Source organism: Pinus tabuliformis, chromosome 8 (assembly GCF_031772625.1).
Source record: "Pinus tabuliformis cultivar Carrire ecotype Pingquan chromosome 8, CPIR1, whole genome shotgun sequence".
Taxonomy (NCBI): Eukaryota; Viridiplantae; Streptophyta; class Pinopsida; order Pinales; family Pinaceae; genus Pinus; species Pinus tabuliformis.
Window position 1 is genome coordinate 960,704,949 of NC_142294.1, and position 12,505 is coordinate 960,717,453.

The 12,505-nt window shown below is 38.0% G+C and overlaps 1 protein-coding gene across 4 annotated transcripts in view; it reads right to left on the bottom strand.

The window, feature by feature from the left end:
* LOC149238661 (uncharacterized) overlaps positions 1-12,505 on the bottom strand; it is a 505,729-nt gene that overhangs the window by 212,723 nt on the left and 280,501 nt on the right. For all 4 annotated transcript variants that reach the window (XM_089367018.1, XM_089367017.1, XM_089367019.1 and 1 more), the window contains one exon: positions 4,587-4,722. In XM_089367018.1, the coding sequence (XP_089223144.1) occupies positions 4,587-4,722 (136 nt within the window). The remainder of the gene's footprint in view (positions 1-4,586; positions 4,723-12,505) is intronic.

Sequence of the window (12,505 nt, forward strand, 5' to 3'; positions counted from 1 at the left end):
GAATCATGATATGTTGGGACTTCTCTGCTACCATATACCTGACGTCACAACCAACTTGGAATAATACAAGAGAGGAGAGGAGATTGTATGGTTGTAGAAACCATTCCAGGATGGCACAAGATAGATGTGCTTCACAAATACTACAAACTAGTGATTCTCATGGGATGTTGTGAAAACATGTAGAAATCATGCAACATACACAATGGAGGCAATAAATGGTTGCAGAGGAAAAAAATTCCAATGTAGGTCTCATGATAAATGGCATCTTCACAACAGTAAGAGATGGTTCCGACAAGAAAAGAAAAAGAATATGCTAGTTGAGAGCATCCATAGACCTAATTAATTTTCAACAAGTCAAACAAGTACAACTAGACAACAAAAAGACAAAAAATTCCAAAAGTCCCAATTGAAGGCGAGCAACTCATCTAACAAGTCAGAATTTTGATGACTTATTCATACATTACCATACAACAACAATGGTTGTCCCATGAGACAAATAGATTTTTTTATAACATGTTGTATTTCGGCTGTAGGCAATGTCAACAACAAAAGATTTTGCAAGCAAGCTAAAGATCTAGGCAACGTTTGGGGACAGACAATAGAGTTGGGCATTGTTATCACTATTTGAGCAAGGCTATATGTTAAAAAAAATTGCAGCAGGGTGGATTGCTGATTGTTGGCATTTTGAGGCTATTTTGGGAATTTAACTTTGACATTCTTGCTGGAAATATTCTCCAAGAGGGGTTAAATTCACTATTATAGCAAGTCGTGAAGGGTTTCCAATAAAGTCAAGCAACACACTACAACAAGCAAATAAAGCGAGGGTTTCTCCAACCAGTCAAACCCATCACCAGTAGGTCAAGGCTTTACTCCAATAAGTTGTGGCTCAATTTCACTTCCAAAAGCTCCAATTCAGCAGTTATGGTAGTTGTCTCTTTTTCCATTAACTTGATCATATTCTAGAAAGTCGTGGCTATTATTCCAAGAAAATTCAACTTCATGCTCAACAAGTTAACCTTGTCTAGCTAGTTGTGGCATGGATTAGGTATTTGGGTCCAAACTTTTAGAAAATCGAAGATTTTTAAGGTACCCGAAGTTCAAGATTTTTAAACCAACCAAAGTTTCTAGCAAGTTCATCCTTCTCCCAGCCGTTGAGTATCTTCAAAGTAGGGGTCGTTTTTGCTGGTTGTTGCATTGCTTCAATGAGATCAATCCCCTATCTTGAACATTGGGGTTTTTCAAAGGTCGTTAGGAATTACTCTTCCACCAACCTTTTGAGTCGTTGGAGTGTTTTGGGTACACTCTTCAAGAATCAAGTGGTTGAAATCCCGGTTCTAGCTCTAGTGATTGGAAGCATGGTTTGTTGTCCCCTCTACCTGAGTTCAATTCGTGCAAAGGGATATGTTGGCTTATTGTGATAAGTCTAGAAGGGTAGGCGGGGCCCTTTCTAAATCACAAGTTACCTGCTAAGTGCTTGCTTATAGGCTACTAGCACTAGCCTAGGGGTTATAGTGGCAGCCACTAGCTTTGAAACTAGGCCTCACTCAAGTAATCCCAACGAGTTATCGATTCCCTAGATCTAAAAAGAAGAATCAAGTGGTTAAAAATAATTATTGAATTTCTTCAAAGGAGGCAGTTGCAATAAAATGTTTGGTTGACAATATGGGTTCAATTTGCACATTATTCAATGTTTAACCATTGTTTCAACCTTTTTATTGAGGAGTTGAACATATTTCAAGGAGATCAAACTACCTCAATGTTTGTTGGGCAACAATTTCAAGGTTTAACAACTATTTTAGCCCAAATGGCGGAGTACATATAGCACATTGCTCAAGGAATAATCTTTTGTGGATTATTTTTTATTTATTTGAATGGATGGACCCCCTCTTCATGGGGATCTATGTATATATCATTGTACATGTGGCACTAACCACTTTTATTTAGTCATTTTTATTTCTAGTACTTATGTTGGATCTAGTTATTCATCTTAGATCTAAAGAAATAAAAATATTTTATTGTAAAGGAAATATCTTACCTCCTATCTATAAACAAAGGATTTCCTCATTTGTAGATCACAACTAGATGATGGGAGTATTCCTCTCCCTATGGTTTAATGAAAATATTTCTTTATGTCTATTGGGGTTGAGTATCTAGTATGCAATGTATGTTTCAACAAAGGAGACTTGTCCTTTCTTGGTTCCATCTACAATAGTTTTAAGGGCTTGAATTTGTAGTTGAATCAAGAAAATTGAAATGCTTAGTGAGATCGATCCATTGAGGGACAATATTGTCAAATGGATGTGATGTCAAGGCAAAGGTCTTCATGCCCCCTTTGTTAGTGTGAAGTGTCAAGCCGCATTGCTAGGTAGACACTCAAGGGGGTTCCCTTAGTAAAAGCTTGGTTTGTTTCATTGAATAGTCTATCCTTGGACTAAGGGAAATCCTATCAAGAAATCCTCTCTAGTGGGTTTTTGGGATTTACAATTTGCCTTGATTGGCTAAGAGATTACCTATCCTCTAGATTTTAGTCTCTCCCATAATCCATTATTTTGGGTAATTGACAAAAGGATGGTTGCTCTTCTTGTTATCCTCTCGTTATTGATCCTCCCTTGAATCCATCACCTTTGAATATTAGCATCGATCTTCATGTCCCCTCATCACCAGTCTTTTCTTTTCTCTTAAACTTAACTTGATTGTTGGGGATACCTGTGATATCACCTTGCTCCTTGTTTCTTAGCGCTAATGATCTTTACCTTACTCCTTATTGCTTAGCCCTAGTTATTTTTTAGGGAAGCCTCCTTTGAGCTGGAGGAGAGTCGACCTAAAGAGCTAAGGCGGGTCATTGAGGTGATAGTGGGTGACCTTCCGAGGTTCCACTTAGATTGTATGGTGTGGGTCAGATATTTTACCATTCTAGTGTACAATTTGAGTGGTAACAAGGACCATTTGTAAGCAACAAATGGTGAAGTTGTAGGGTCTTTGCCTTGGTTGGAATGTCCCAACAAAATACTTGGAGGAAAACTCTTATTGAAATGTGAACTTATTTTAGTGTTTGGCTAGAAGAAGAAACACCCTCCCTGTGGAAGAGTCATGCTTCCCATAGGTAGCTCAAGGCCAGGTTTAGAAGTTAGAACCTACATATCCATTTGGGGAGGGGAATAATGAGCAAGGGAATCTTAACTAAAGATGCAATGCCATCTACTTCAAAGATGAAGAGAACATTATGACTTGATGCAAGATGAGGAGTGGGAAGTGGGCTTAATGCTCCTTATACTTGAAGTGGAACCTCCATGCTAAAGTTTGAACATAATGGGGGAGGCTACAACAAGTCGAGAGGCATGAACAATAAAGTAGAACAAAGAGTTTTGAACATGAGGATGTTGACTTGCTTGATAGTTTGTAACCCTTGCTAAGGAGGAGCAAATGTGATATGATATCTTTTACCATCCTTGTGACATCCGCATGAGTTGAAACACCATCATTTTGTGCCCTATTATCAAACTAGAAGGAATTGCCAAAAAGCATGTCATAAGAATCCATTAATGTAGTATCACAATCAATTGTAACAATAGAAGGTTCAATGGAAAAAGTGATTGAAGACTTGTGTGTGATAGTTGTAGACAAACTTCCTTCCATTACCCATCCAAGGTGATGTGGTTGCATTGTGAATGCAATGGGGTAGAGAGTTGGACTAAGTCAACCATCTATTTAAAACCATTTTCTCTTGGCTGCCACTATCTGTAATGAGTTGTCTATATGTTTTCACGATCTAGAAAGTGTGAGTAAGAGAGCATCTCATTTTGAGACTAGAATAATTCTTAACTAGCAAGACCAATGAAGAACTAGGAGAATCAAGTTTTTATGGTTGTCCTTGTGGGACAATTTATTCGATAACCTGTCGCATTTTAGCAAGGAGGGACTTCACCTTTTTGGCCCACAAGGCGTGACATTCATCATTGGAATGCCCCCACAATGCTTGATAATGTAGTGTTTGCCCTTCCCTTGGTCAATGGGACTAGCCATACCTAGAGCAAAGCCAATGGTAGTTGAAAAAGATAGGGAAGCAAAGTCGTTTCTCTGCAAGGGATGTGAGAGTTATTGAGTGGGTTCATTAACTTTAGCTTCAACTTTGGAAGCAAGTCAAAAGACGTGATCCAATAAACAGATAGGGAAGAATTCAATTTTTTTTATAATATGGGGAACACAACTAGAAATGAACTTGACATAAAGGGTCTCTTCAAAATCCCTTACCACTAATAATAATGAATTTAATTTAATTGGGTTTATTACATAGTGAGTATCCTCCCTCAACAACTATAGCTACAAAAAGTAATGAAATTACAGGAAATTAGATGCCATTGGATGGTAGAAACAATAACATATTATACAACTCACCCAAAAAGATATATGAACTAAGTGGCAAAGCGAATGACCATGTGAAAATAAAATGCTAAAGACAAAAAAACTACTAACTTTATTGATAACAAAGAGAACAAACCAATGTAAATGATATGCCTATGTTACACACTTTTAAGACTCTACACTTTGCATTTCAATTGAGATGTAAACAAAAGATAAAACAATACCTTTAGAGAAGGAGCAAGCTGAAAAAAGTCTCCAACGATAAAGTCAATGCGATCATCAACTCCATATATTTTTGCATTGTGACGAGCATACTCAATCTTTTTTGGATTTATATCAATTGCAATTACGTGATGGCTCCTGAGGACCACATCATCGAAACATTATCCTTAAAAATATTATCGAAACTTGAAGAAATGTTAGAAAAGTGAATAGTTGAATCCTAGATAGAGGACAAATGAAAAGAAAATTCTAAACATATGAAGCTAATTTAATATAGCCCTAATTTGAAGAACAAATTTGCACTTTAGTTCTTTTGATTTTCATTAACATGCATCATTTTATTTATTTGTATGTTATTTTATGGATTAACCTACTATTGACATAAATTATAATGGTATATTGAGAATATGTAACATTTTATTTGTATGTTATTTTATGGATTAACCTACAATTGACATAAATTATAATTGTCTATTGAGAATATCCGAGCTTTCGTTATTGTCCTTTTAGGAACCTTGATTGATATTGACAAATATAGTAAAGATAAGATTTTGGAATCTCATGCAAGCTTGACATTGGATTAATTAAGCCATTGAATATCGTTAATATTATATGATTACTCTATTACACCTCAAATTTTCTGTAATATAATTTAAATTTTTTCACCACATGTGACCATCATGATGAGCCAAAAAAGTGACAATGATGTATCTATGTATTGTATTTGGGTCATCTTGGGACGATTGATATGAAAGTAATTGTTTAGTTGGTAGCCCAAACCTTTTTGGTGGTCAGTCATGGTTAATCGTTTTAGTCCCCATTTTAAGGTGTTTGGTTTTATTGCTTTGGCCTATTTTCTTTTGATGGCAATAACACCTGATCAAGTTGGGAATTTTTGTCTTGGGTAGGTATTTGGGCATCTTGTGGTGCATCTAGTAAGATACATGATCTACAAGAGCCCCTAGTCACTTAGTTATTATATATACTATGTAAATGTGATTGCATTATGTATAGGTTGCCATAGCTATGTTTAGCATGCCTATTTTGTACCCCATAGACCCCTTCTCTTATGTATGTACTCATTCTCTTATGTATGTACCACACTTTGGCTAGTATTCATATTTCTAGAGGCGATATCATGTTTATTGAGACATTAGTCACATTCTAGAAGGCACAACTGGACTTTTTGTCACACATGGACCTCATCTACACATCACCTTGAAGAAGGAAGAGCATTTTCCTTATTTGTCACTTTTGGAACTTTTGTTTTCTTCAATTATGAGCGCCAACCCACATGTATGAGCATGTATGATAGAAGTGGGGATTATTTGGAGCATGTGATGACTTCAGTAACTACTTAGCAAGAAGAAATAATATGCCACGAAATTACAACAATGACGATAATGTGGACGTAGCTTAAAGACAATTTGAAGACTAATGTTTTGAGCTTGAATGCTAACCTCACTCATTTGGATGTCACTTTGCTTGTTCGGGTTTAATGACCCATTTTATGATGTAATGTCTCCTTCGAATGATCGGCAGAGGGACGACTTATTAGCTCATTTTCGACTTTCATGGGCTAGAGTCGTATGGGTGACATTAATAAATTGGATCAATTAGTAAATAAAATGTAGGGATCATGATGACTTATAAAATGTTAGAGGTCATGATGACTTTATAAAGTGACGTTACAAAGTGACAATAATAAAAGACATGATGACTTTATATGACGTTACAAAGTTGACAATAATAAAAGTGATGAGAAACATTAGAAAAGCAAAAAAAAAAAAAACGTAAAAGAAGGCGGCAATAAATTCAAATTTGGAGAAAAGGAGAGAAATTGGAAAAAAGGAAATTAAAAGAGAAGAAATTGATGTCCCTCTCATTATGCATTTTTTATATTTTCTATTGAAGATTAGATTGGACAGCTTTGATGCTTATTTCTTCCTGGGAAGAATATTTTCTATTGAAGATTGGATTGCACAGCTTTGATGCTTATTTCTTCCTGTGACGAAAACCCTTGGAGCGAAAACTGGTTTAGAACAATCATCCACCCTAGCTAGTTGAGAAGAGATTCTACAGATCTCTTATCAGTTTTCATGTGACGAGATCGGCATCATCAAGAGGTTCATTGGGAATGATTTTTCTCGCCAGGGAAACCTTCTTACGTTACACAAATCGAGATCGCAATCTGTCATTGCACATGTTGATAGTGAATTAATCGGCCTGGAGAGCTTTCATTCCCCTACGAGTTACCACTAGCTGAGAGGAGCAAGTGATTGTTGGATGTACAGGGCGGAGCTAGCTGGCTCGCATGGGCACCTGTGCGCTGAGAGGAGGGTTAGAGCGCTGGTGCGGACTGCCACAGTATACACAGGCCGCAAATCGTTGAGGAGAAGGTATCGAGGCTACCTGGGTGAATTCGAGACTGTTGTAGTGGCTAGGGAGGCCATCTCGGCTGAGAAGAGGGTCGTGGGAGCATGGGATGGAAGATCGAGGCCCGTATTAGTGGGGGACAGTCATAAACCGCGGCTAGGAGTTCCTACGTGAGCGCGGAACGAACCTATAGGCAGTTTGTCGTCTGTGGAGCTTGAAAGGGGCCCGAAACAGCCATATACCACACATGAAACCTGTTGATGTGAGACTGCATAGACACCAGGAGATACAGCCGGTATGCGCAAGGGCTGTAAGGTCGTATACACAGGAGGGAGGACGCTCAGCCTGCTCAGGGTTGACAGTAGGCTCAGGAGGAGGCCCGATCCACTATTTGTGAATGCACGAACACGCAGAACCGCTGATAAAGGTAGTCACCAGCCATTAAGCAATAATACAGTTGCTGTTAGTTCCTTACACGAGCTAGTTCGGCCCTTCCTGTCGTTGAGGCCGTGAGCCAGGCAACCACAACCAAATATAAATTTCAAGCTAGCAGTTGAGTGCCTCGAATCTTGCAAATGGAGGAGGAATAACATCGAAGGAGTTACGTTTATACTAGACCTGGCTGGCAGCTTCAATTCCCATCACTTGATCATCTAAGAATTGTCCCAGACGTGTATTTCTCAGTCCATCCGTTGAAATAAAACTACCCAGCAATCTTGTCTATATGTGTTCTCTTATTTGCTGTGTGTGTTATAGTAGAATTTGTTGCATGCGTATAAAAAAAATTAGAACCTCAAGGAGCTCGCTAAACAATATAAACCACCAGAACAAAAAACCCCAAACAACCTGTCATGCAATAAGATTATACAAATTGCAGACATCCATTGGTCAAGAGCATTCCATATGATGTGCAGAGTCATTTCTATGCTTCATGGAAGTGCTCCAACCAGAGGTATCGACATGGCCATTCCATTGAGGCTTATTTTGGAGGTTATAGAACGTCATATTACACTTTTATGGGGTTGTTTTGAAGGAACGGCCTCGCTTTCAAGGGATTTGTGCATATGTGGTATCATATTCTTATTTATGACTTAGTCTCCTTACTTGTGTGGATGACAAGTCACTTTTATGTTGTTCCCTTAACTTAAATTTAGGGAATAAATAATGGGAAGGAGTTAGAAGCTTCATCTATAAATAAAGGTCTTTCTGTCAATTCAAGTTGTTGTCAATTGTTTGGAGAGCATTCTCATAAGCCATTAACAAAAGATCCTTTTTGGTATTATGGTGTCAATTCTTGGAGATTTTTTTTTTTGATTCATCATTGAAGATGTTATTGCGGATGTTCAAGAACTCTACTAGCTAGCAAGATCGAACCATTGAAGGGAAAATTTGTCACTTGGAAGGAGGACATCTAGGGTTTGTACCTCTTCCATCCTCCTTAATTGGCTTGGTAAGTGCCCAAACTCCTTTTTGGTTAGTTTCATGCTCCCTAACGCTAGTTTTAAATATTCTTTCCAAGCCATTCTTGACCTTGTCAATGAAAGCTTTCCCTTGAGGAAAGCTTCTTGTAAGGCCTTGGTTTTCTTGACTTACATTGATTAGATAAGGGATATTTAGCCTTTAGGCTCTAGTTTCTTATTCTAATCCATAAGCATTAGATAACCAAATCTTAGAGGGGCATTCTTGTTGACACCATAAGCCCCAAGTGGAGACAAGACATCAAGTCTCCCAACAACCAATCAGAAACCCTAAAAAAACAAATTGTTTTCTTTCTTGACTTGTGAAGATAAAAATACAAAAGAATCATAAAAGATAAAATCGAATAAAAATATTTATTCATTTTCTAGAGGAATCTAAATGTTTATTTCATTTTCTAGACATATTTCTCCTAGGGTTTGTGCTTAATTGTTGACTTCTCACCCTCAAGGGACAAAACAGCCCCCCATATTTGTATTAAAAGATTTTACCTAAAGTTTTGTGGGCTAATTTAAAGCATCTACCAATTTTATATATTAAATTGCAGCATTAAAAATTCAAACTTTGTGAAACCCTAAAAGCTAGAGTTTGACCCTAAAAGGTGCATTCTAACCCTACTCTAGCTTATATTTCATTCCTAGATTGTTTATAAAGCTTATCTAACACAATCTAATGATGAAATTCATCGCCTAAGTGCTCAATCATGCTTATACTCCAATTTGGAGATTTTTGTCTTTTTTACAAGTTTGTGTTAATTTCATGGTTATTTATCATTATCATTGAGTTTGTAATTTTATCATTGTTGGGTTATTTTTACATGTTATATCATTGCCTTACAAAAAGCACCCAAGATACATTGTTCTAAGTGCCTTTCGGCACTCTTGGGTTGCTTTCCCTCACTCCAAATCTCATTTTCTGTGTTTTTTCATCATAAATCAAATCTGGAATTTGTGTACAGCAGTAAGGTTGTCATATTTCTAGCATATACTCAAGTGGTAACTCATACATATCTTGTTTTCTTGGTGCGTGTAATCATATCTCAGTTTTGTGCACTAAAACTGTAGCATATTCTTGTATTTATTGAGTGAAATCTAAGTGTTGATTGGTATTTTCTATGAAAGCATATCTTTATTTTAGTTCCGACAGTTATTAACTAGATCACAACCCCTCATTATATTGTGGTGATTCATGCTCTGATTTCTTGTTGAACAAGGCATCTTATCACTTTGCACTAGTCTATCTAACCATATATTGATTCATGTGTTTGTTGAAGTGAACCACATTGTGCATGACAACAATACACTTTATAAGTCTGTTTCTATAGATTAGGATACCCTGCATGGCTTCAAGGAGTTGGCCTAAAGTGAAGGGGAGATTGCACAGAGACAATAGTGGTTTATTTCTCAAGCATGCTTACCCCCATGCCACCATGGTTGGGACTTCTATAAAGGTGCTAATTCTGATGGTAACATTTTTTGGTGCTATTGTTGGGGAGAAAGTCCATCCCCTATGTTGTTCAGTGTGTTTTTTTGTATTAATATCTTGATGAGATTATTGTTATTGCTAACCTGATTTGTCTTATTTAGCAACTCCACCAAATGAAAATACAACAAAAAGGTACTCTACAAGAGATAATTCCCCTAAAGAAAGAATTAAGGTATATTGGGGACTTTGTTAGAAATCCATTAGGGTGATTTTTCTTAGACTTGATAATTACTTGTGATATTTAAGTTTCTCTTTTTCTTGATTATTATGTTCTTATCATCAAGACAATTGCCAAAAACAATGAAGATCACAACAATAAAGAGATGGACACGAGCTATAGGCTCCAAGCCAAGGCAAAACCCCTCCAAGGGGAAAACCCAAAAAGAACTTTTCTTCTTATAGAAACAATTCAGATGAGACTTCCAGGTCTCAAACCCAAAACAGAGACTCCATCAAGAATTAAGCCAGCCACCAATCATCCTTCTTCAAACAAGACAAGAGTAGCGAAACAATATTCTTCCAAAAGCAAGGCTCTTCTAACCTTTCAGTTCCCCAAGAAGAATCTACAACTATTATTGTAACCTTCGTACCTCAGGTATGGCCAAAAAACCCTAAGTTTCTTGCATGTGTGAACTAAAGCAGACAAATTTTAGACCGCCAAACTTTTTGTTAGGGTCCAACCCTCACCCCTTTATTTATGTAATAGGGTCGAGTCATAGTTATAGTTAGTTAAAGAGTCAATAAAGCTCATATTAATAATTGTAAGTGGTTGACCTGCATTTAAGAAAGGAACCACAGTTAGTTGCAAACAGGCCATGGTATTAGATAGATGGTATTGAGAGAACCATGGTATTGACCCATGGTATTGTATATATTAGTCCTATATAAAAGATAGAGACTCCCCATTGCCGAATGTCGTGTCTTATTATGTAATTGAGCTCTGCTCTGCTGGAGGTTGCCCCCTCGTAGAGGCAAGTGAACATTGCTTTCATCTCTAAATAATAAAATATTTGTTGTTTTTCTCATTTTGTTCTGTGTTCTAGGTTGTATTTCTTCGCATATTTGGTATTCTGGAATTTTCTCGCAAGTCAAGAGCATAACAAGTGGTATCAGAGCACTTTCCAGGTCCAGTGGTATCTCCATTTTTGACGGAATTTTTTTAAAGCTAGAAACGTGTTCCGACGTCTTTAAACCACGAGATCTGTCGTTAAGTGCATAAAACTGCGGATTTGGGGAGGCATGCAAGCAGGAAATACAAGAGGTGGTCACGCTAGTTGGACTCTCTTGTAACCCTTGTAGGTACCCCTTCGAGTAGTAGTGCATTAGATAGAACCGCACACAGACTGCCTTGCACGTACCCTCTGGGTATATCAAAAGCCCCTTAGGCTCACCTGAAACCTCGCCTTAGATAAACCATAGGCCATCTTGCTTCTACAGTACACCGAGAACAGCACTCGGGGAGATTATTTGCGCGTACGATAGGGTAGTCAGATAGTACGGCTAAGGGAATGGTTGATCCTCCTTTGTTAGTGCCCTAAAAGATTGGGCCAAGTACTATTGTTGGAACCTAATGTATATTGCGATCCGTAGCACCTGACACTCCTTTGAGACCATAGTTCCCTCGACTCTCAAAAGATCGCCATTATCTTATTTTCCAGATCAGATCTAGCAGTTGGGGTTCTATCGCCGCAGCAACAATCAAATCCACCAGTTGAGGTTCTACCGCCACAGTACCATTCAAATCTAGCAGTTGGGGTTTTGTCGCCGCTGCAATCCAACTCACATTCAACAGTTGGGGGTTTCGCAGGTAGATCTGACCATTTGTGTAGTGAGGCTTGTGGCTCCTATACCCTAGGGCGATTCTCGTAGGACATTGGGCAAGATCAAATTTTCTGAGGCCTTCCCGGAACGCTTATACCTTCCCAGGACGCTTATAAGAGACTTATCCCATAAGAATCAGGACGATGAGCTGATCACAGTGGTACCATTCACTTGTTAGCTTCAATTTCAGGTGATCCCAATTTTTTTCAAAGTGACGACAAGTGACCAAGATCTGTGTATGGTAGAAACCAAAGCTCAAGCCATGGCCAATGAGAAGATTAAGAGCCTTGAAAAACAGTTGGCTTCTTTCAAGAACATAGCGGACCAGATGCAGAAATTCATGGACACTTTCCAAGTGAGCACGTCGGGGTGGCATCCGGAGGCACATGGTCTTAATGAAGACCTTGAAGGAGAATCTAGCCATCATATTCACCTCCATGGAAATCACCAACATTCCCACCCTCGACCACCCAAGCTGGACATGTATAAATTTGATGACTCTAATTTGACAGTATGGGTAGCACAAATGGAACAATATTTCCTTCTAAATGATATCCGAGATGATCCAACTAAAATACGTGTGGGAGCCCTTTACTTGGACCAAGAGAGATGGCAATGGTGGCAGTGGCATCAGAAATGCTATCCTGGGAAAATAACTTGGCAGGTGTTCTCAAAATCTCTTTGTGACCGCTTTGATAGAGACTAATTTTTTGGGTCGTCTTACTAAGCTCTAGCAAACAAGCATAGTAAAAGAATACATTGT